We start from the raw sequence: 26,710 nt of genomic DNA, 5'->3' as shown, positions 1-26,710 counted from the left end.
TCTCCAAGTGCCTTCTGTTCTGCTGGTCGGGGTTAGCCTTTAAAAGAATAATAACGGCTATCTAATGAACACATCGGTGTCATACTGTATAATGAATGAGCTTTAGACCAAACACTGAATAATTGTGCCTCACGGCCATGAGGGGTGCTGCCATCCAACTGATACGTCCAGATGGAATATATAAAGTTTCTTAATCACCTTGTGGTGTAAGGTCCAGCACATCGACGTTAAATATGATGTTAAACATGTTGGGAGCATTGCACCTTTACAAATCGCTGAAAGCTCAAATTACCGAAATATTTCATAAATGAAAATGCTGGAGGTTGGGTAGGAGCACAACTTTTGGACTTTATTTTGGATGCAACCTGATCCGAAGGAAAAGCACATTTTAACAAGGTTTCCAAATCCAAATACTTTTGCAATAAATCAAGCTTCTATTATGTTGTCTTTACTCAACAAATGAAAGTAAGGGAAAACATTTCTTGTGTGTAAAAGCAGAGCAATTTTTGCGTAATTTGTCACCTTGGAATTATAAGATTCTCTCTGACATTTTTGACAAAACTGAGTTATTCACACTTTCATATGATGTGACATTTCATTTACATTATGTGATGTTTCTATTCTTGGTGTTGTGTACATTTTGTGATCTCCTTAAAGTAAACGTTTTTTACGTTACTTAAAGTAAAGAAGTCTTCAAAGTCAAATGGAAAGCAACCTTAAATCTCAATATTTTCAAAACGGCTATTATTCTAAGGCGAGGAATAACAAGTGCTGACAAAACAAAACACTTTCCAGTTTTGTGACATCCTATCTTCAAAAGATGGTATTTCAGATGAACTCTAAACACTTTACACCTCATTTAAAAACAGTCTGCAGTTTTGTGCCAGAATAATCTGCATTATGGACCAGATTTCATGTGATAATATGGCGTTGGACGACATGAGACTTCATTAGAGGAACGAAGTGGGCAAAATTAGCCACAGACTGTTTTCTCCACCGGCGTAAACTTCTACTCCATATCCCACTTTCTGTAATTCCTGCTGGGAGTCCAGACCCAAATGGAATGAGTTCATTTAGGACGGGCCAGAGACTTTCTGAATGCCCCCATATGCTACAGTTCTGAAGGGTTCTTTAACTTCCAAATAACGCAAGAGTTCTTTCAGCGCACCTAACCTGCTCACAGATTTCCTCAAGCATTACACAATAGAAAAGTACGGGGGAAATGATTTAACCATTTAAATAGATCTAGTTAAACAAATTTAGGTCCAACACAATTATCTATGGTGTTTATGACTTGAATAAAATAGTGTGCAACCAAACTTATATATGAAGAGTTTGGATCCAAAATGAGATAAAACCGTTTAAAAGAAATTCAAAAATCATGTTTTTTATTATGTTTTTATTATGTAAGTTAGCTGTATTTTTTGAGTTATTATGGCATGTTTCCAAAACGAGATAGCTCTGTTTTAAAAAAAATTTTTTTCTTTAATTATATTATCATGTTTTAATTGTGTTTTATAATGTAAGTTAGATGTATTTTTTAGTTATTAAGGATTAAATCAAAACCAATGAAATGCAGATTGATTATATTATATTAATCGGAATGCACAATAGAAAAAATGTATACATTTAAAATTATCTCGTTTTGGAACCAAAATCTCCATATATTGTTATGAAATATTACATGCAACCAAAGTTATATGCATCTTTTTTGAAATATTAGCTATTTACAGTATTATGTTTTATGAAAAGATTAATTGCACACCATACAGCAAGATGAAGGTGACTAAAAAGACAGGGAATGCATCAGAAGACTAAAAAGCGAACATATTAATAAACCTGTAATATTGACTTCATACATATTAAAATAACGAAGCAACATATTCTTCCTCTCTGACAGGATTTCACATTTCTTCTAGAATATTTGTTTTCCTTTTTTTTTAGCAAATTGGTATTGACATTAAATGTGACATCAACATACGGAACCATATCCAAAAACCCATGAAAGCATCATAGGCCATGACGTCTTTTTTGATCATTTCATGTTTTCAAGCTTGATCCTGCTTTACCAATCACCTCCCTCGCATGTTGTTATGGAAACACACTACTCGCTTGTCATTGGTTAGCTGTGAAAAGGAGCCTGACGTTTTTTGCCCGTTAGCAACAATGTTTTTCAACTTAAAAAGTCGCCCTGAGCTGCAGAAAACGACGCCGGCGCTGGCGTTTAATAAAGTGTTCAGGATGTTTTTTGAAAACAAAGTTTACTCCATAGGATTATAATGTAAAACAGACTAGCAGCTTCGATAAAGAAGTAAAGTCTGAATACGGCCTTACTTCTTCTTTTGGCTTTTTTGTTAGCGTTACAACAATATTTCACAGCTTAAAAAGGTTGTTCTATAAGGTTGTTTAATCAAAACCTCCAACGGCGCTGAGATGTTAAACCCAAAAGCCTTAAACTGCACAATATCAGCAGCTTTTGCCTTGCGCTCAAATGAAAATATGCTTTCAAGAAAACTATTCCACGACTCAGTGATCCACAGCGTCTACAAGATGAAGAGACTACAGCATCGTTCCCATAACCCGCTTCCTACGGCCTCGGACCAGCATACAGTACACGCCAGAAGCACTCAACCCTGCTGTAATTTAAAGTCCATTTAATGTACATTAACAGCCTTATGAGCATTTTATAGTTCCTCGCTCAAATCCCCTTCACCGTTAATGAGGGGTCACACATGACTTCAGGTGGAGGCGCTTCTGCTAAATGTCAATGGACGACTGTGCCGTTCGCTAAGAAACTTCTCTTCTGCCCGTGGCAAGTGTCTAGAATGATGCATGCCGGCTATTAAATGTGCGGATGTTAAAACTAGAGCTTTCCTTCACTCAGAAGAGGGCGTACAGTAAGTTCAAGGAAAACCCTCGTTATATTTATTTTGTGCTAAAATAAAGGCCGTACAGTGAAGTATTAATGTTAGCAACGCTAGTCCATTCATGAATCATACATAATACATAGAAATGGTTCAGTTTTCAGATGGGTAGAATTACCTGTAAACATGATAAAAAATACTGTATTATATTCAAGTATTTGAAGAGCTTGCTTCCAAAATGAGTTTTTTTACGTGCATTAGAAAATTAACATCAATCAAAGTGCAGTTGGTTTGTTTAGATTTAAGCCACAAAACTAAGAAAATACAGCTAACACAATAAAAACATGATAACATAATAAAAAACATGATTTTTATTTATTTTAAATACAGAGTTATCTCATTTTGGAGCCAAACTTATGATTTACTATAGTAAACAGTATTTACTTGTAATGTACTGTAGAATATTGTCATATTTAATAAAACAGAATACTATAGTGTACATTAAGCAAGTGCAGCTGTTTATTTTTATATTTAATGTTGTGGTATGTTAATATATTTACCATAGTAAACTATACTCTGTAGTGTACTGTACTTTATAAAGAATTTGGTTCCAAACAGTTAAACTTGTTTTGATTTAAGACATAATAACAAAAAATACAGCTAAATAACACATTAAAACACAATAAAAACATTATAACGTAATAAAAAACATGATTTTTGTTTTTTAAAACAGAGTTATCTTATTTTGGAACCAAACTCTTCATATTATAGTATTTATATATATATATATATATATATATAATATCCAAGTGTAGTAACTAATACGAACTAATAATATTTATAGAATACTGTAGTATACTTTAATATTTACTACAGTAAACTGTACTCAATTGTAGTGTACTGTGTTTTTGAAGAGTTTGGTTCAAAAATGAAATAACTTTTTTAAATCTTTCAATAATCATGTTTTTTTATTGTGCATTCCAATTAATATCAATGAAACTGCTGTTGGTTTGCTTTGATTTAAGACATAATAAATAAAGCTAAATAACACATTAAAACACAATAAAAACATGATGACATAATAAAAAACAGTTATCTTCATATTATAGTGTTTAAGACTGCAGAATACTACAGTATACATTAAATTACTGCAGTAACTATAGAGAACTGCATTAAATACTATAGTATACGTACACTTAATTTATTTAATACAGTAAATTGTTCTAAATTGTAATATACTCTAACTATCGAATACTAATAACTAAAAACTGAAGTAAAAACTCATTTTTTTCACATGGGAATAAAAGCAAAATTCCAGAAAATTCACATTTTATTTTTGATAATCAATCACTTTGCATTGCTATCACCTATCCCAAATGTCCTTCCTGCAATCACATCGCATATCCGGTTTGACGCCAGAAACCATGATAAATGAAAACGCATCCATCCGTCATCCAACAGCCTTCATTTTTTTGGAGGGCTGAGAATGGAAAACAGGGAATGCGGAGGGAGAATTGTTGCAGGGCTGCACATTGTACAGATGTTAACTGGAGCGTGTCTGTGTGTTACAGGTAGCAGCTGGTGACTGCATTTGCCCAGGAGGAGCCCGAGGCATCCGCGGATCATTCTAGCCCCTATCCAAACCCGCACAGACGTCTCCGGCTCGACCCTTTCCCTTCATTCCCTTCACAACAACCCGCTGAGACTCAGCTGCTACACTGACCAGCTGCTAAAAGCCGACCGAGCTGTGCTCCCTACGGTCATTTCATGAGCAGACGACCAGGTTCTTTAGGGAACCAAAAATGGGACTTGTGCGGCATCTCCGCAAAGAAGATTTCATCCGGCAGGTTGTTAACCTCTGGTAACTATCATACCCACAATGCACTGCCGCACATATTATGTCGGCTATTATCCAGGACGCAAACTTCAAATCTCATCCGTCACGTGGAGATGTGCGTGTCTTTGGATGATGTCCTGCTTCAGTAAGGCACGTCACAGGTCTGGTTGTTTAAATGTTAGTCTAATTCCCCATGCGATAACATGATGGCACATTACTCTTCCCTCCATATCCCACCTCACCTCCATCCCAACAGACTTCACGGATCTAATGGTGCGTGACTTCCCCATCTGAGGCGAACGCCTGTTACACTTTGATTATTTCACGGACAATGGGCTTTATTTTCAAAGCATAAATAGTGGCGCAGTTTCACCAGGAATTCACCTGCTACGCCGGCTGAAAAATAAGTGAACGTTTCTTTCCATCGGAGGAAAATAAATGAAATGCTTTGTGCGACGCAGCGTGCGAATACACTTTGATGGCCGTGACGCTTCGTGACAAATGTGTTTTTTGCCCAAACATAAAAAGACAGAAGCGAACAAATAAACAAATGGAAAATAAATGGAAATGCGCGAGAGGCGAGTTTCGGCCACCGGTTTCTTTTGAGACCCAGAGGCACGCTTCGCTGCAGCTTGTTATCCAATCTGTTGAGAGTTCACAAGGTATCGCGTCTGTCAAAATAAACGTTTACATCAAACGGCTTCAAAAGTTAAAGTACTAAACGGTAAGACGACTTCTGGGAATTCTGATTGGGCTGAAAGTCTGTGTAGAGAACCAAAGGGCAGAACAGCGAGTGTCTCAGAGGAGCTTAACTTTAAGTTAAAGGAACAGTACCCCCTAAACGAAAATTCTGTCGTCATTTACTCAAGCTGTTCCAAACGTACACATTCCTTCGTTCTGAAGAACACAAAAAAAGATATTTGGAAGAATGTCATAACCAAACAGCTCTCATCCCCCATTTAATGCCGTGGTAGGAAAAATAAATACTAGGGGAGTCAAATCTGTTTGGTTACTGACATTTTTCCAAATATCTTCCTTTGTGTTCAGCAGAACAAAGACATTTATACAGGTTTGGAACAACTTGAGGGGGAGTGAATGATAACAGAATTTAATCTCAAATTTTTGTTAAGTGATTTTAAGTGAAAACATCAGCTCACGTGTTAAAGAAAAGACAGATGTGAACTAATTCTGTACACAATGATCTTTCTACCAACGCTTCCAAATATGTGAAAACTTTGAAAAGTTTCAGTGGAACACATTCATGTGCTTGAATGACTCAGAATGCATTGCTATGGTAACATTAGTCATGTGTTTGTTTATTTCTTAAAATACTTCTTGACAAACTTCCCCGTGGGCACAAGCGATGCCGAATTCTGTCAAGCGTGTAATGATTTTCTTATGTAAACAACAATAAAGGCGTCCCGAGAGTGAGCTTCACGTGTGATGTGACACCTCGGCTGAAACTCGTTCTGTATTAGTTGAGCATCTCTTACATTTTCTCCGTAGCGGCGGTCCGGGGGGTGTGATACAGTGAGTCCCTATACGGAGACTACACAAAGTCTTTCTTGAAGGGTAAAAACACAGAAAAATCAAAGGTGTTTTTTAAATCCCACAACACACGGCTTGAGACAACACTGTGGCTTTTCACTTTCAACTGGAAGAAAGTCTGTAGGACAGAACCTTTCCAGAATCAAACTTCTGTCCGTCCCTTGATATTTCCCTGACTCTTGTCCTTTAAAGCTTGCTTCCAGTCGTCGACTGTTTTTAAAGTGTTAGGCCAATGACGACGAGTGAATGTTTCTGAAGAAAACCATCTGTTGTGATGCTGTCTGTCAGGGTGTTGCTGTGGGCTTCTGGGTGACCTCACATAACCGGATAAAGAAGTCTCCCTTACAGTATTTAGCAAAAGTCTACGGGATATGTTTCACTAAGTTAATCGCCTACGTGAAGACTGTCACGTTCTCAAAACAGCAACAAATTCTGAATCATCACGTATCATTCATGCCCACAGCACAAACACCGCGGGATGAGTCAAAACTTCACAGAGAGAGTTGAAAAGGTCAGAAAAGAGTTTTAGAACCCGTTTAATCCCAACAATGAGTCAAAATAATAACGACACTTGCCTGACAAACCAAATCAACTGTTTAATTTCCAACAAAAACGGAAGAAAGAGAAGAACAAGCGGTCGGGATATCCAACAGCTTACTCTCTCTACTTCAGACTTCAACATCAAAATCGAAGGAGATTAAGAGAAGCCTGAACAATACACGTTCACGTAGTTTAAAGACTCAAGCTGAAAGCACATTTATAACTCTGACAACTTCGTTTTATGTGTACGAAAGATATTAAAGTCAGTCAGCGAGTCTTGTTGTCTAGTGTACAAACAATCCAAAAACGTAAAAAAAAAAAACTTGCATAAATTTAAACCAAAAAAAAACATGAATCCCAAAATGTTTAGGCTGAATGGTGATATATGACATACTGTATATATTAGAGCTATAAAAAATAAATCTAATCACATACACAGCATTTATGGTTTTAAATATGCTTTTACATTCTTATAATTTCACATTTTATCTTCAAATGAATGTAGAAACAACACATTTCTTTACAAAGGAAGCCAACATTCTAATATTGTTTGCTTTGCCGATGATGTCTATTAAATATTTTAAATATTTAAAAAATACAGCGTTTTTGAAACTTAAGTTGTTAATACACATTGCATTACATCTAAAATAAACGATAATATTAGTTTTGGCCGTGTCATGTGACCCCTTTAAGATAGTATAATCACAAAATCAGCCATAAAGATGCTGCAATAATATGAACCGCTGCCTTTAATATTGAAGGTGCTTTTAAATTTGACGACCCGCATCCGCTGTGTTATTTAAACAATGAATAAACGATACACCTCCTGTTGAAGGCCTACTGTAACGTCTAGCACTTGTAAAAAGAAAAGTGACATCAAGTGTAGAGTAGTAGCAATAACTTTCAAATCGTTTTGCGACTTTTACGAATCAAAATCGACCGAATTAAAAAAAAAGTTTGAATTATACTTTTTTGCCCAGCCCTAGTTTAAATAACACCAGTCACACGTGGAGAATCTCGTTGAGTTTGTATCTGATGAATATTTGAATATCAAGCGTTGAAGGATTCTGGTGTCAGTGTTGAAATGTGTTATTGTGACAAGTCTCGTTTCAACAACACACTTCAGCGCTCACAGACATTTGTCACTCGCACTTCCAGAGCTCTCGCAATTAAATCCACCGTGTTTGATTACGACAAAGCTCTCTGTATAATAGAAGACATCAGGACACGCTTTCTGAGCGCTAATCTAAAACACTCGCACACATTAAATCGCAAATAAACCCTCCATCCTGTTGTTGAGATGATTGTTTGCCATCAGCCGTCCTTAAGAAACGACGGGACATGACACCATTAGTCTCGTCCAGAAGATGAACAGTGGGAGAGCTTTTAAATGAACATCTCCGACACCCCGTGACCCGATGCCATCCGCAGACAGCTTATCAAAGCGTCTAATCCCTTAAAGCACAGCTCGGCTAATAGACACACACTGCACAATCTTTCCCTGACCCCTCCCTCACATGTTGCCTTTCATTATTCCATCTGTGCTTTCAGACTGAAAAGAGCAACGCGGTCGCTCGCGAGCACATGTTTGTGTTTTCTCATGCTGCTGGTGTTCTGTCATCATGTTCTCATCCTCGCTTCCTATCACTTCTTTGTCTCACGGAAAACAAAAGATGTCGTAGCCGCTGGTACTTCAACAAGGTTTTTATGAAGAACAGAGAGAATTTAAATGGACGTTTGCTAAACACGTTCTCCTCCAGCGAACCTCTCGAGCTACACGATCACTATCATACTTCAGATCTCAACTCAGTCAGTTTCTCTTGAAATTGCTCTGGATGATCAAATGAGAGTGCAATTGTTGAAACACATGAAGAGAGGTGTAAATGCATGTAGATTGGGGAGGTGAAATGTGATGAGAAATGTTTGAGTTGAGCTTCACTAAGACTTGATTGCAGACGAGACAAATCTGAGCTCAGTTTGGCACATTATGGACATCTCTTCTCAAACTCTTATGACTCTTTTTCTCAGGAGAAATATCTGAGCAAGTTTCCATTTGGCCTCCATTAAATGTTACTGCAAACAATGACTGTCTGTCTTGTTTTCCAGTACAAATGTCTAAAAGTTCTTGAATCAAGATGCATTTGATGAGCAAACTGACCTTTGAAAACAAGTTATGTTTTTAGACAAAAAAATAACAAAATTGTGTAGATATTTGCTTAGAAAAAGCAAACAAATCTGCCAATGGGGTAAGAAAAAAATCTTTAATTAACGTTTGACCTTTTTCTCAGTCTCTAAATTCAAGATTATTTTTCTGACACATGGGCAGATTTTTTGCTTGTTTCAAGTACAAATTCACTGAATTTTCATATTTTTGATATAAAAACAAGGCTTGAAACTAAATACTATTGTATTATTGCTCCTGTATGACATATCGCTTATTTCTCCCTGAACTCTTTGTAAATTGCTTTGGATAAAAGTTTCTGCTCAATGACTAAATCTAAACCTAGATATAAAAACAAGACTTATTTACTTGGGTCGTTTTGCTCAACAAGAAAATGCATCTTCATTCAAGATTTTATTGACATTTGAACTGGAAAACAAGACAAACGTACACTTCTTAGTATGTTTGTCTTGTTTACCAGTTCAAATGTCAAAAAATTCTTGAATCAAGATCCATTTTCTTGATGAGCAAAACGACCAAAGAATACAAGTCTTGTTTTAAGACAAAAAATATGAAATTTCAGTGAATTTGTACTTTAAATTAGCAAAAAAAACTGCCAATGGGGTTCAGATAAATAATCTTGAATTTAGTGACTGAGAATTTAGAGACTTTTTAGGTCGTTTTGCTCATCAAGAAAAAACAAGACATAAAAACTAAGTAGTATTGGCAGTGTACAGTTGTCTTGTTTCCAGTACAAATGTCAAAAAATTCTTGAATCAAGATGCATTTTGCAAGATGCATGGGGTAAGAAAAATAATCTTGAATTTAGTGACTGAGAAAAAGGTCAAACCAAATTCAAGATATTTTTTCTTACTCCATTTTTAAGCAAATATTCACAGATTTTTTTTGTGTTAAAACAAGACTTATTTTCTTAGGTCGTTTTGCTCATCGAGATTTTTTTTTTAGATTTGTACTGGAAAACAAGACAAACAAAGTAAGTAAGACATTAAAGTAAGTCATTAAAGAAATCTCATTTGTGATTATTAACTACCTACAGCAGAATAAAACAACGCTGTTGGATCGCGATCACTTCGCTATTACACTGTAATACTTTATACGCCCTTGAACATCATCTATTGTTCCCCACCGAATGAACCAAGACATAGAAACACAAGACCGTCATTTCAAAAGATTTCACTGTTTAGTGTTTACTCTTTTCATTAATTAATTATTCCCTCCATGATAATCCCTTAACTCAGTATTTCTCGATCATTTTAGTAATGCAATATTCTCTTCTGGGCAGTTTATTGTTGAGGGAGACACAATAATCCCTCAGTTACCAGCCCATTGAAAACACTGAAATCTGGTGATGGCGGTTTCTGCCCGCAGCTTAAACTCTTCTCACATCACAGTCAACATCAGTCGTACGTGAGCGGTTAATACTGGAGGGCTCCTGACCGACTTCATGTGTTTAATACTTGAGCGCTGACACAAGCTTACCGAAGTCAAATTCACTGCGGCCACGCTTGCATCCAACTTTAATCCATCAGAGGGAAGTCACGTTTAAAACCCTTAAAACTCAACACCTCTGTTTTGAGACGCTTATAAGAAACCTTTTGTTATACACTAATATTTATAATCCTTTATAATATAATACAGTATCTACATGACTACTATCCTGACAGTCATTTAAAGAAGAGTGCAATACTTTACATTCTCCATAATAATGAATCTTGCGTATCTTAAATAATTACAGCGATTCTCTTGCGGTTAAGGAGACACGACACAATTTGTTGAATAAACAAATTGATACATTCAGTAAATAATTAAGACTATTAAAAACACTTAACGATTCTCCTGCCAAGTCATAAAAAAGCATCACATTAACTTTGTGTTGCCAAGCAACAAGGCGAATTGGCACATCATTACAGTAGAGTATTAAAAAAAGCAAAGTGAGATTGGATATTTCTTCAAACGGGGATAATAACACAATCATTCTCTCGCCTAAACAGCAATGAGATTTAATTGAGATAATGTGGAGACATTTGTTTATTTGTCCTATTTCTCAGATTTTTCTAATATACTTTATATAAATCTCACTTTTACCTTAAGATTCAGATAACATTTCAACAACTTTCTCCTTTAAAAATCTTTTTAAAAAGAACTCAAATATTTCTCATCTAATTCTACCAAGATCAAATCTACATATATAAATCAACCCTTACAAAAATAATTAATTGGTTTGGCGCGTGGATTACTATTGGCAAAACAATGGTTTTACTACATTTAATGTGAGATTACGTGGGAAACAGTGAGAAGTGTGACAGTGCTCAGTCATGTCTCAAGGAGGCTCTGTCTATCTTTGAAGTAGAACTGAATTAAAGCTTCAATATGTTGAAATTGCATCAGATGAAAACAAAGAGTTCTCATTCTAGCAGCGAGATCAAGTGCAGCATATGTCTCGCAGCCACTCGGGAGATAAAAAATAAACAAGACCCCACACACGAGAAAGAAAACAGGCACGCCGCGAACGCTCACACATCAATCTCGCTACGGAAATTGGCTCGAGACCTCATCCCAACACCCAATCACATGAGGCATGTTGATGAGTAGAAGCAAAGTCTGTGTTTTACCAACAACTACACCTCAGGTCACCTAGGTTTCCATCACATCATTCCAGTTATTAAATAAATGTATTGTTCTGGTGTGTAATTTAAAAATGAGACATCAAAAATTTACCCCACAGTCTGTACTTTTTAACCCCGTCAGAGCCAGAAACCAAGTACTTTCTTCATTAAGGCACAAAAATAGGTCCGAATAAAGACATTGAAAACTTATAAAATATTTCCGGCATTGCAAATCATAACTGACCCTTTATACTTAACAACTTCATAAAAATCTAAATTGACCCTATATATTTCCTTAAAGACCTTGTAATATCAAAACTGACCCTATATATTTTTGAACAATTTCATGAAATCTAAATTGACCTTATATATTTCCATAAAAAACACATAAAATCGAAAATGACCCTACATACTTTTTTAACAATTTCATAACATCTAAATTGACTATATATTTCCATAAAGACCTTGTGAAATCAAAACTGACCTTATATGCTTTTTTAAATACGTTATAAACTCTAAAAAGACCCTATATTTTCCATAAAGACCACATAAAATTTATAACTGGCCCTATATACTGTTAAACTACTTCATAAAATCTAAATTGACCCTATATATTTCCATAAAGACCACATAAAATCAAAACTGGCCCTATATACTGTTAAACTACTTCATAAAATCTAAATTGACCCTATATATTTCCATAAAGACATCATAAAATCAAAACTGATACTTTTAAACAACTTCATAAAATCTAAATTGACCCTATATATTTCCATAAAGACCACATAAAATCAAAACTGGCCCTATATACTGTTAAACTACTTCATAAAATCTAAATTGACCCTATATATTTCCATAAAGACATCATAAAATCAAAACTGATACTTTTAAACAACTTCATAAAATCTAAATTGACCCTATATATTTCCATAAAGACCACATAAAATCAAAACTGGCCCTATATACTGTTAAACTACTTCATAAAATCTAAATTGACCCTATATATTTCCATAAAGACATCATAAAATCAAAACTGATACTTTTAAACAACTTCATAAGATATAAATTGACCCCATATATATCGATAAAGACCCTGTAAAATAAAAACAGACTCTATATATTTTTTAACAACCTTATAAAATCCATAAAAGGATTATTTATTTCCATAAAGACCTTGCAAAATCAAAACTGACCCTGAATACTTTTTTAATACTGTTCAAACTCTAAATAGACCCTATATTTTTCATTAAGACCCCTTAAAATCAAAACTGACCCATATACTTTTTAAAATACGTATAAACTCTAAACATACCCTATATATTTCAATAAAGCCCTTTTGAAATCAAAATGGACCCTATATACTATATAAAAAACTCTAAATAGACCCTGTATATTTTCATTACTCATAAAATCACAGTACCGACCCTATTTACTTTTTTAGACTAGAATTTTAATCATATTATGATTTTTTTTAAATATATTTATACAAAGTGAATACTACAAAACTAGTTATCATTACAAAAAGCAATGAAGGTTCATCCCGATATGACCCTTAAACACAACCCACCACATGGGCAAATGTAGACTGTACATAATGTTCAGAACGAGTCGCTAAATCATAAAAGAGTTTCAATGAGTTGCTTTGAGATTTGGGCTATAGAAAACAACAGCAGACCACTTACTGTCTCTGTCAAGAGCACTCAAGGCATATTTAACCCTGAATATTCCTTTGAACTTGTTGTGAGGGTATCGTAACAGACACCAGGAGAGAAAAAGCTTTCGCCCCGAGCAGCTTTAATGAAGTCTCAAGGGTCATCAGCCCACACGGTCACGTCTCAGAGGGAGAACTTCATACACCCATACCAAAACTATACAAAGCACCTCAGCTTGAAATCCCCCACTGTATAATTAACCACTTCTGTACCCAAAAAAATCCACCCTGTTTTCATTGCAATAATACCTCTGGTGCATACTGTGATTCTATAAATACACACACAGTACACAACTACATCACACTTTACTGCAAAATAAACTAAAACACTCAACACTAGCAGGTGTTAACTTTAACAGCTAAACTTTAAAATCACTGTCTTTTTTCTTCATAAATTCAAGTTATGTTTTAAATTATATCATGTAAAATAGTAAGTTCGGGACTCCAAGTTAACTGTGCTTAAAAATTTAAGGCAGCAAAGAATTTTCATGATATACATGTAATTGTGCAGTATTTATACCATTAAAATGGAATATGTAAACAATTCTGAATCTATTTATACTGCAATAAATCTGCATAAGATGAAGTTAAAGTTTGCACGTAGCAGTTGCTGAACTAGGGCCGGTTGCACCAGCAACATTAAATTTTCAAATTTTCATTTTACGCCTGTCTAAGTACACGATATAACTACAGAAGAGTCAAGTTTTAAATAGGAAAAATATCAAAACCCTTTGGTCATTTTTGAATGCGATGCTACTGGTCTGGCTGGATTCAATGATCTATGCTAAGCTATGCTAAAAGTGCTATCGCAAGACCATGGAGATCGGCAGAATACATTCCAAAACGGTAAAACTCAACTTATTAAAACTCTTGGGGAGTTTTGGAAAAAAAAGTGGAATGTTCCTTTAAGAAAGAACTTATGAATGACTGGTGCAACCTTACCCAGGTCAACATTTCTTAAAAAATACAACACCATGGGACATCAATAAACAATGCTAAAGTCATATAAATGATCTAATAAAATCCGTCACGCCATTTAACTCCACCTGCAGTCAATGCCACGATCAGCCACGAAATACCTTCCATATATTCTGTAGATAATGAAAATGCTCGCTCACCTTCATTTCAAATTGGCTAGCCGAATAAATCCAACCGGTGCTGCTCATAAACCCAAAACACCATCAATCTTACAATCCCACTTGAGAGCGCCACAATCGGTTTCAATGAAAAGAGTTCACTCGCTCAGCTTTGCTCAAAACATGCCCGTCACAAACACAAACTACTAAAATATACAAACCAAAATCCAGTCAACAATTTGCAGTCATAATGTTTACAATATTATTTTTCTCATAAAACATAGACAAACATTTATATTGAGGTTTAAACATTCAACGTTTCTTTGCTCTATATCTCTCTCTCTCACACACAGGTGTTTGTGTGTCTGAAGGACTGTGGTGTGAGGATGACTGGCGTGTAATGGAGTTCCTGACAGCGGACTGGGCCGTGCAGGCATTCGAGTAGAGAGATGCAAGGATGAACGACGGGCTCTGAAGCAGCACATCGCTCTGGATGAACTTCTGAAGCATTGTTTTTTGACCCTGGGCTGACTGACTTGAAAATGCACTTGAGTTAAAGATGAATTCCTGTACAGCACAGCTGCACTTTTACTCTCAAAGACTCAGGCACTGGTGTTTTTATGTAGCATTTCATCAGATAAAGCACACAGATGTATTTTGTATTTGTATCGGAATCACTAAGAAGCTAAACTACCAGTGATTGAAAATCACATGAAGACAATACATTGTGTTGTATACTGTATAAATAACCCTAAATAAATGAGAGTGCTTTCTATTTGCATAAGTCACATTTAATTTAAATGAAATCAAAATTAATTAACAGTTATTTATTATTATTATATTAAAGTATGAGAAGTTCTGGTGACACTTTACAAAAAGATATTATAATTCGTCAAACTAATTTATTACTATTTAATCAGATGATCAAAAACGATTACTGCTTCTTCAGTAAATATATAACTCATGCTAAATTAAGAAAAAGACATAACAATAATACTAACCTTGTTGATCGATTTAATAATCATATGTTTTCTGTCAGTAAAGGAATCTAAACACATGCAAGATCAGCGTCCCATGGTAAAAAATCCAACTTGGAAAATGTTCTCCCTACAAAGATAAATAAGTAACTTGAACCTAGCATTTTTAAGTTAAAGTAGTCAAATGATTGTTTTGCATATACTGAAGAAAATGTGTTTCTAACAAAGATTATTTTGTTGACTGGACTGTTTCTCAAGTTTTTGGGTAAAATGCGTCAGAAAGTTTGCTTAACTTACAAAACAGTGTAATCTGAACAAACAATATTGCAAGAGTTTGAAAGTTCCCACGATGCATTGCAGCATGTTCAATTCTGTGTTTCTTATTTGTTTTTCTTTTAAAGTAAATTTTGTTGGTTCTTGCTGGTTTCATTTATGCTTTTATATCGTTGTTACTGTTTGTTATCTGTTGAGTTTAGAGTTCTTCTAATGAATGATTCTTTTTGATTGTTACAATGGTTGAGATTTGTGTGTTAAATGTTGAGTTGTGAGTGCATAACACAACGTGGAAGCCGGTATATAAACACTCAACACAAACTGTTCAAACAGTTATTTGATCAAAGTTTGGGTCTGTTTGAGGTAGAAAACATTTATAATTGTAATAAAAGACAAATACATTTGTTTATTTTTATATTTAACACTACTTAAACAGTACTTGGAATATTTCATTTTGCTAATATAACATGTTTCATCCACACAACAGAAAAAGCCTGGCAGGCTTTCCATCAAGTGTTTTTGGTAACACGGGTATGACGCGCTTGACAGCCAGACCCGGTCAATGTCACTGGTTAAAATGACAATTTTCTCACGATTTATAAATAGTTGGAAACATTTGAGATACACATATTGAGATAAGTACTCAACTGAACAAAATATATAACACTGGCCTAGTGGTTTTGGGATATTTTACTGCAAAAAGTTACAAACTGCACCTTTAATAAGAGGAGGCTTACCGTAAAGTCTTACTGAAGCTTAACTGACAGAAAATGAAGCTAAGATCACACATTAATAGGTCGCTCTGAATAAAAGTGTGTGCCAAATACATAACTGTAATGTAAATGTAAAATCTATAACATACTTTACGAGTCACTCTGGATTACAGCTTCTGCTTGTTAAATAAACGACAGCTTGTTGTTTCAGGAGAAAAGGTGCTTTTCTAATGCTGTAAACAACCAGTGGCACATAGAAATTAAACAAGAAGTAATTCACAGCGTTATTCAAAGCAGACACGGCCAGAGCCAGACTTACATCAAACCTCCATATATGTGAGCTACAAAGTGTTGCTCGGACCAAATCGCACGTGAATGCCAAACACGGCTACAAACCAACCTGACTTATTGTCTGGCCGTTCTTCAACATTTCAGCAACACAACGATCTTTGTTGTTTAACTGGTTACAACCACAAACGCTTCAGAAAGCAGCAGCACTTTCCATAACAAGCGTCACGGTTTGACAGCTCATTCAGCTCATGTGTTTCGGGTAACACAACACAACTTTAATGCTACCTTGACATCAGCTATTTTAGGGACACCGCATTAAAGTCAGGAAAACACACAAGCAGAGAAAGAAAGGGAAAGTTTGGGGGGAGAAAACACAACACCTAATCCCAAGTGATGCCGACAGCGAGTGCAAGCAACGCTGGAATAATGTACTGTTGGTTTTCTAGCCGCTCGGAGGGAAACAGCAAAGAAACGCTCTCAGCATCTCACCACTGACGGGGCAAAACAAAGCATTAGATTCTCACCTCACCCACGCTTCCAAACAACGCTACAGCTGGTAGCGTCACTCAATTCCCATAATATTCATACCTTTATTATCTCGTGTGAAGCATGAAGCTTCCCAATCCAGTGTCTCAACCTCACACGTTCTGTAGTTGAAAAAAAAGACCTGTGTAATTCTGTAATCGTTTATTCAAAATCTGTGTGCAAGTCTTTCTTCAGTGGAACAAGAAAGAAGATATTTGGAGAAATGTCTCGGTGGTTTTGTTTCTATAAAAGTCAAAGGAGTTTGATTATCAACATTCTTTAAAACATCTGAAGAGATGGCTTCCAAAATGAGATAACTCATTTTTCAAAAATCTCTTTTTATTGTGTTAGTTAGCTGTATTTTTTGCTTGTTATTACGGCTTGACTCAAAACAAACCAACTGCAGTTTGATTGATATGAATTGGACAATAAAAAACATGACTTCTTTTGTGTTGTGAAGAAGAAAGAAACTCAAAACGCTTTAATATGATCTGAGGATGAATAAATGATATTTCCCGAGAAATCACGTTAAATCATCACTGTTATTTCTCAATTCATCAACCTTTATTATTATCTTTAACGTTGAATTTCACACGTCCTGGAGGGATTTTGCCGTGATGTTGTGTGTTGTTGAGTAGATAAATATTCCTTCCATCATCTAATCCAGCGGCACCTGATGTGCTTGTGTTAGTATTTCTCATTAGCAGTAATTAAGTGGCTTCTACATCCCTTCTCCTCTGGGGCGGCTGCTCGTACGCCACGTGTTTGTGCTCGGGATTATTTCGGAGACGTTAAGAAAAACCAATTACGCAAGACGTGGCTCGCAGTGAATTTGAATGGGAGTTCATTGCTGTGGCGAACGTCAGATTTGTGCGCTTGAAAATCATTCCCTTCAAACGCTGGCGAAGATAAATAGATCAAAATCTTCCTGGTCACGAACTGCTGCGCTTGCTCCTTTTATTAAAGAATAATAATCATGTTTTACCTTCATAACAATGTTTTCTTTGCTCATTTGTAGAAAAAACTATGGAGATTTAATGTGAGAAAACAATGCACATTGTTGTGGGGAAATAAAATCTTTAGATATGGTATAGATTTCAGACGTCCGCATCTATGTCAACACAAAGTTCTTCACAGTAATGAAAATGAACAGCCTTTGATACACATAAATCTATTTATCTATAAATAATTCATCCGTTTGTCTGGATCTTCCTTTTTCTAGCGGTATTACTGGAGGCGATGTAGGTGGATTTCCCAGAAGTCCTTACATGAAGAAACTGACAGACTCGGATTTTCTGCTACATTATACACCGGCCCCGAGCAAATATTATATTTCTCTGTTGCCACTGGAACAATAAAATAAAATAAAATGAAAACATATACCCTCTGAGCTGAGAGAAGTTCTGTAATGGTTATATAACTACGCGGCTCTTAAAGAGACAGAACACTCTTAAAAATAAAGGTGCCATAGAAGAACCTTTTTCGTCTAAATGGTTCCACACAGAACCTTTGACATCAGAAGAACCTTTTTGTTTCACAAAAATTTCTTTGTTATGAAAAAAAAGGTTCTTCAGATTATAAAAAAGGTTTAGTCTTCTTCACTAAAAGGTTCTTTGTGGAACCAAAAATTACTTCAACACCTTGTTCTGTTCCTCTTGCAAATCAAATTAAAAAAAATAAACTTTTTCTGGAGCTTAAAAACTTTGCTTACTTATTATACCAAAAAAAAGAGTGGTGAGAATATTCTAAAATCCAAGAGAGGAGAGAAAGTGACACTAGTGTGAGCTAATGATAGCTTTGTTTTAATAAACGTCTTGAATATAGCGTATAATTGTAGATAAATATTCCTCTGATGTACTCGGCTTTGCTACAGACGTCACCTTTCCAAGATAGCGGCGACCTTCTTAATTGGTCCCACATAAATTTACATGATTCTCTCTCTGTACGTCAGTTCGCCTACTAACAGGCGTGATGTCTGCAAACCGCTCTCTGTTTGTGCGAAATAATGAATGCAAATGGTTGTGGTTCAACACGCCAGCGCTGGACAAATAAGGCGATGGCACGAGCGGCCCGATCAAAGCCTACAGTCTTCAGGTGACGCCGACATTTAGATTTTCATTAAAGCCGGTGATTAGAAGACAGACGGCAAGAGAGAGAGACAGAAGTGAGGAGAGACGGGTGGAGACAGGTACAGACAGATTGAATCAACATACGGTGGATTGTGATATTAAACCCGGAGCGTCTCTTAGATCTCACCTTACGTGTGTGCAACACTTGTTGAAATGCCACAGTATGACAAAAAAAGCAGACATCATACAGCATCCATCACATTCTGTTTAATCGAAAAATACCACCAGAGGTGACTGTGATCTTATACCCTGATAGACGAAGTTCTACTTTACATCAAAAGAGACGGTGTATAAAAAACGTAATATAAAAATGCTTTGTGTATTAAAACAATGGGTCTCATTCAGCAGAAGCAATTTTTGTGTAGATCGTTCGTGAAGTCATTCTAACGAAAAAATGTTCAACGTTCGTATTTTCAAAATGTTAGTTAGTACGAAAGAAATGTACATCTGCTCCATACCATAAATGGTGCGTAAAACTGCATGTGCCGTGACTTCTGGGAAATCCACCTACACCCATAGTTTACTTCTGCAAAGTAACCTGCAAGTATCCCACAGAGATGGAGTAGAACGAGATGCTTCATTTGTCGGAGTTGTGCAAAACCATACGATTACTTAACAAACATGGTATTGAACATATCCATCAATGGCATGAGAGCAGGTCAGACTAAAACATACCAACGAAGCTATACATATTCATTTCAATCGGCCAAGAATTCCAGATAAACATAAATGTTTTAGTGTCAAAGTTCACTTCTATAAGGTATGTCGATAATGTCCAGTGTGTGTATTTATAATGCTAGTGTGAAGTCAAGTGTGTGTAACGCTTCCCTCGTGACCTGTGTTGTCAGGCACCGATTTGAAGGCTCATCACACAAACAAGAACCAACTGAGACCTGAAATGAGCTCATGAGAGAAGAAACAATCAAACATGGGATTAATGGAGCAGATGATTTATCAGAAGACAAAAGTGTGTGTGTGGACTTGGTTTTTATATGTTAGTGGGGACCCAAACCTGAATGCACACCAACTCATGGGGACCTGTGTCACAAAAGCTCATAAATTGTACAGATGATCATTTCTGAAAACCTTAAAATCTTCAATGTTTTCTACAGTCTTTAGGTTTAGGGGTTGGGTTAGGGGATCAAATATACAGTTTGTACAGTATACAACTCATAAGGCTACGCCAATGGACTGTCCCCACGGAGATAGTTAGCCAGACATGTGTGTGTGTGTGTGTGTGTGTGTGTGTGTCCTCCTGTATTTCGCAATATACCAATACAGACAGAGAGAGATGTTTGTCTCTTTGGTCAGAGTCTGGAAATATAATGTCATGTTTTGGGAATGTTCTCACACACCCATGAATCTCTCCAGCGGGATGAAGAGACACTTTAAAATCTGATGCTCTTTACAATCACGTGTTCTGCATCTCTCTGACACACACACACTTATCTACTGCACACATCTAGGTTTGTACAGATTTATAAATCTTTGAATTACTTTATGCTGTTTTACAGTGTTTTTCAAATCAGAGTTTTAGGTCGCATGATGTTTACTGGAACACATAAACGTAACCATATCTAAAATGATGTAAGCTCCAAACATAAATGTTAATACACGTCAACAGAAGGCTGAATATCTCTTTAGTGAAGCGTATGATGTGATACTGTAGTCGTTATATTCAGTTTATCCTCTACGATTTTCACATTCATTTATGATTTCACAGTCATTCCTGCTGTTTTCAATTATATTTCAGAGGTTCTTGTTTTCACGGTTCCTTCCTCTAAACATTGTTTCTAAAACAAACTCTCATTGAAAATGTTACATATCATTTGCCAGGCGTTTCTACATTACAGCAGTTCACATACAGTAAATGTCCCCCGCAGAATACCGAATTAATGAAAAATAAATGAAATTTTTGATCATAAAGCTGGAGTCGGGTTTTTTCTGAAGACAAACACACTTCTATTAAACGTCATGCAAAACATCATTTAACACAGACACACAATTGTTTCTATAATAAAATTATGAAAAGCTAACCCTCACACAAACCTGTTGCTGTTGCTGTTGCAAAATGTCTCGATTTCTTTCAGAGATGCGTAAATAACAAAGAGCACTCTGGGAAAGCTTGCCCGAACTTGTATACACACACACAAACCTGACAATCGTCACAAAATATCCTACAGCCAAATCAGAGGAAAATTGTGAAATATGGGGTATTACAACATAAACACACATCATGCATTAACACATCCAGTGTATATTCTCATGAGTCTCTCTCTAAAGCCGATGAAACTCACAGAGGACGCCTGAAACGGGATTCTCTGAAGAGTACGTTCATACGGTATAACCACGGGGAAAACTTAAAGAATCGTATTCATGAAAAACAATGAGATGTGTACTCAGACGCACAGTTCAGGTTCACGCTTTACATTAAGTCACAGATACAGATTTGCTGCTTTAGATTCATCACTAAACATTCACAAGCACTGAAACTTAAGAACCTGAGACTAAAAGACACGTTAGTTTTAGAACTAAACTCAACTTTTGTATACAGTCATCATGTCTAAATACCACAATTATAAAACATTATAAAACATCTGCTATCGGTACAAGAAACAAAATGTCCTTTAAAGCCAGATTAAATCGCTTTGTGGAATGAAACATTATTACAGCATGATCTCAGCTCTCTTCTCATGCATCATGTTCGTACCATGATAATCTGCTTTTACCGGGTAAAACCCCTTAAATGTGATTACTTCAAAACAGATAATGCAAGAAAAATCTGTGCATAGTGTGCAGTCAACTCAACTCGACTCTAAATGGCCTGCAGGACTTTATAAATCCAGTGTTAAACAGACACTCCGGCTGAGTGAGTAGAGACACCTACTGGACTCTTTTATAGTACACTCACTCTCAGCTTTTTAATTGGAGGCAGTCAGCTGATAAAAAACACTGTAAATCTCTAACAATGGGTCTAAAACTCACAAAAAGAGTTTATGGGAGTGGAGGACCGTAGTTTACAGAGCATCACCATATACGATCCACAGGTAGATTGGGCTGTAACTCACACTTATCCTGTAATGTCTGTGTGACACTAAAAAAGAACCTTAAGTGACCTTTCTAGGTTTTTAAGTAACACTAAAACTGCACATAAAACTGAAGCGTTGTTAAATCTAAACACAGCTGCTGGTAGAAGTTTACCGTGCGTTACTGTAAGTTTCTCTCAAATAAAACATGCTCAGCGCGCAACAGTTGAACCAGATGCGACTCTACCTTTAATGTGAAATTTTAGAATATGCGTAGATATGCACTTTGAGTCAGTTAAAATATACATTTACTAAAAAGGAGGAGCCCCAAAAATGGCAAGTCACATGAATTCCTTCTAAAGCCATTTACATTAAATGCGTTCTGCGTTCACATCACATCGACCAAAACCACAGCAGGTAACGTCCCACTTAGATCCACATTCATTTGGTTTTAAGTCACACAGACCTGTTCAACTTCAAACTTTCTGATACTTAAAGATGCAGAAATTGAACAGCCAAACTCGCACCAATATCACAACAATGATCGCCGAACGCATTTCTTATGCTTCATCATGACGGGTGCTTTCTAAAGCTTCTTAAAACATTGCCATTTATCACATGCAATGCGAGAGTTGACCCTCCTTGCGCCATAATACACAGCACCACAAGGCGCAATGAAGCTAATGATAAACAAGTCGTTCTGCACGAGCACGACCTGCTCCCCACCAAATTGTTGCATTTAAAAAGACAAACTAGGGAAAATTTCTCCCGTAATCTAAGCAGGATAAATGGCAAACCCTCACCTGGTATCTCCTGATGTGGCACATCATGTAGACTGAACCCCTTGACCGCGTACGCCTCGCGCACGTCGCCGCAGCTACGCGATTTCACATCTCCGGCACATGACAGCGTAAAGAAGAGAAGACACAGAGAAGTGAAAATCACGACAGGTGTCCGCGACATCGCAACACTCCCGTGCGCAAAAATCCAGCCGATGCGTAAAGGCGCACGATCCGCGCGTACGATCCGTGGAGAGAAACGCGCTCGCCGCACCGGAATCTACAGCTGCAGGTTGAGAAATGTTTCAATCGCTCATTAATCACGCCTTCTTTCACATCCACCACATAGCAGAAGTCCGATACGGATCCGCCTGAAATAAACGTGAAATAAAAAGTGAAAACCTTCAGATTCCAGTTGTTGAGAATGGAGCAGGAGCTGCGCGTCCTGAACTTCTGCTCTATACAGACGCGCTCTGTGTTTCTATCAACGGGGGAAAGTAGGAATCCTGACTCTCTCTCTCTCATATCTTTCTCTCTCACACACTCACACACATACACACACGCTGAAAAACCGCACAACCAGCAGACAAGTATGAGCCTCGGAAAAAACACGGACTGGATTTCTCAAGACTGGTGGACTTTTTGCCTCAGGAGATGCTACAGCAAAAATACAATTATTTACAATCGATTATCATTTTAATCCAAAATATTAGAATAGATATTATGTAATGGTACAATATAAAATTACAAAACAGAATTTGAATAATTTATTTTTACTAGCGTTTATCAGTAAAATATAATCAATTTACAATCGATTATCACCAGAATAAGCCAGAATATTATAATTGCTATTATTTAACGGTACAATATACAATTGCAAAACATAATTTTGATTTTTTTATATTTTTTACTAGCGTTTATTGGTGTTAGAACTTTTTACGTTTGTTTTGTCACAACGTCCACATTCATAATAACAACACTGAGCTTTATTTTGCTTTAACACATTTGAATTTCTAGCAAACATATAATTATTTATATGTTAATATATTTTAAGGTTATGCTACAATTGTACTTGAATGATACGGAATCCAACATTTGATATAACATAAGACCACAAAAACGTAAAGAAAGGCTTTTAAACACACAAACCAATGGCCAGTGCGAGTGCTTAAAAACCCGGACTGGATTACTGAAGGCTGATCGAGTTGCGCTGGATCGGGAGTCATACTGTAGCATCTCGTCATCATGTCTGGCCGATTGAATTCAGGTTCGGACAAAAAAACGTACATAAATAAGGAATCACATACTGTAAAACTTTGCTGTAATTTCGCAGCAGGTTTGCCAGAAAATTACTGTAGATTTAATGTTCAATTTTGTTTAAACCCTATTACCTAGCTTATATGTTTTTCTTTCATAAAACAAGCTTAATAACCTGGGTCACTTTTCTTGTTCTGTAAATGTATCGTCATTTAAGAAGTCTTAAACAATTTTACAGAAATCAAGAGAAAAATGCTTAGGATGAATGTAATGTTTTGCAGTGTTGCTGTGCAAGTGCCAGTCTCTTAATGCTCATTTTGAATTTCGAAAGTCAAAGTGTTTTTAATTGTGGTTAAAGTGAGTGAAAACAATACTAATTGGAAAGTATATTAAGTAGTAATTAAATCTACAGTAAGTTACTGGCAAACCTGCTGAAAAAACTACAGCAAAGTTTTACAGTGCACAATCATATATCAATATAAAGGTATTTCTCATTTGAAGGTTGGACATTTTAACACAACTGGAAGTTGACCAGTGCTTTACATGGCATTATAAAACAACAATTCCAACAACACCACATCAACTGTTGAGTGTGCTGTCATTAAAAATGAGAGTCTTACGTTCCCAAGTCACTTTACTAATGCTGTGGGTTTTATAATATGGAAATTTTCCTGTGTAGCTTTGAATTTTTATTCTATTTACTTGCGAAAATTATGCAAACATCTGTGTGTGATACATTTCCATATGTTCTTGCAGATTTTCTAAATGTCACCAACCATATGAACCTCGTCTCAATACATTCTGTATGTTGTCTTTTTCAAATGAAATCACAATATTGTTATCATGTGGACTGGGTTCTTGTGCTGTGCTTTCATTGTCATATTATTATTATTCTGCAGACATCACTCTTACTGTCACATGTGTATCTCTGCATCTCACACAGAATGAGAATCTCTGATGACCTGCCGTGCAGTCAATAAATATTCTATATTTACAGAGCATCCCTGTAATTTATGCAATATACGACTGTGCTTTACATATTTCTGGTACACACACACACACAGGCTGGAATTGATGTTGGAAAATGTCACACAACAGCTGGGTACAGAATTCACACAATACACAACGTGCTAACACACCATACTGTGCAGCCACACATCACCATCTTCTTTGTGAAATGTAATCTCTGTTACATTCACTACATAAAGATTCCAATGATTATATAAAAATATTAAAGCAATTTATTCAAGCGTTGATGCATTATTGTGATTTATTTCAGGCTGATCTATTTATTTATGCAGATTCCTGATTCCTATTCATTCATACAGTGTGAATCGAATTAAAAAATCAAATTCTTAAATAAAGCAATAGTGAATCCCCACCTTAAACTTATTTGACCTGCGAAAGAAGAACATATGAATTCGAATTAGCCTTGTGAAATAGTTCTGAACAGCGATGAGATTAATTGACTTTTTCAAAAATGTCTCTGTGTTTCTTTCAGCAGATGGTGGTGTAGTGTTTTTAGTTTCAAAGGGTTATTCAGTCTCTTTTTCACAGTCGCTCTGTTGTGTGACAACAGAAACAGAGAATATGTGATTGAGAACCGTTTAATCATTTTCATTTAGCAAACTTTCAAGTCTATCTTTCATAATATCGTCATACATTGATATCTTGCATGAAAAACACACTGACAGATGGCCTCAACTGTGAAAAAAACTGTGATTTCACAAAATGATTTTACGAGTTACTTTTTGTGGGTTATTTTTTTACAGATTTTCCAATTAAAATGTAAAAATGGGAATTGTACTGTTTTTAACATATTTTTTCATGTCATTTTGAAATACGGCAAATTTACAAGAAGAAAAACAGGAGAGTTGAATTTAATTTTAACAGGAAAACAGCTTCCAGAAAGTTTCAGATTTTTTAAACAAGATTTCTTTTTTTACAGTTTATTTTTGGAAATACTGTCGAAAACTAAAAAATTACAGAACAAGACAACAAATTTACAACAAAAAACAATTGAATATATATCCTATACATTTACAGGTACTTTTATGGTAATTTCTTTTTGTACAGATTTTTTTTACAATGTACCATACTGGACCAAAACACAACCCGGTGTTCTAATCTACAAAGTAAAAGAAACTTGTATTAAAGAATGACACAAACACAAATATCAACATCTTGGACATGTACTCTTATTGTTCTTGTGATAATGCATTACAGTATCCAGAATCAGCGCGGAGGGTTTGCAAGCCTTGGGCCATGAGGAGCACTTAGCATCCTGAAGATGGATTACTCTGTGGTTTTTTAGCACATGGAAGGTCAGTGGTTTTCCTCTGACTGCAGGTGCTGAGAGAGAGAAAGAGAGAGAGA

At 36.0% G+C, this 26,710-nt stretch overlaps 1 protein-coding gene across 2 annotated transcripts in view; it reads right to left on the bottom strand.

The window, feature by feature from the left end:
* Positions 1 to 23,572, bottom strand: part of gpc6a (glypican 6a) — a 168,105-nt gene extending 144,533 nt beyond the window's left edge. For both annotated transcript variants that reach the window (XM_056737570.1, XM_056737571.1), the window contains exon 1: positions 23,102 to 23,572. In XM_056737570.1, coding sequence (XP_056593548.1) covers positions 23,102 to 23,261 — 160 coding nt within the window. In that variant the 5' untranslated portion in view covers positions 23,262 to 23,572. The remainder of the gene's footprint in view (positions 1 to 23,101) is intronic.
* Between the last annotated feature and the right edge of the window lie 3,138 nt (positions 23,573 to 26,710).

This window comes from Triplophysa dalaica, chromosome 2 (genome assembly GCF_015846415.1).
Source record: "Triplophysa dalaica isolate WHDGS20190420 chromosome 2, ASM1584641v1, whole genome shotgun sequence".
In the NCBI taxonomy this organism is placed as follows: Eukaryota; Metazoa; Chordata; class Actinopteri; order Cypriniformes; family Nemacheilidae; genus Triplophysa; species Triplophysa dalaica.
This window is presented reverse-complemented; position numbering and strand designations above follow the sequence as displayed.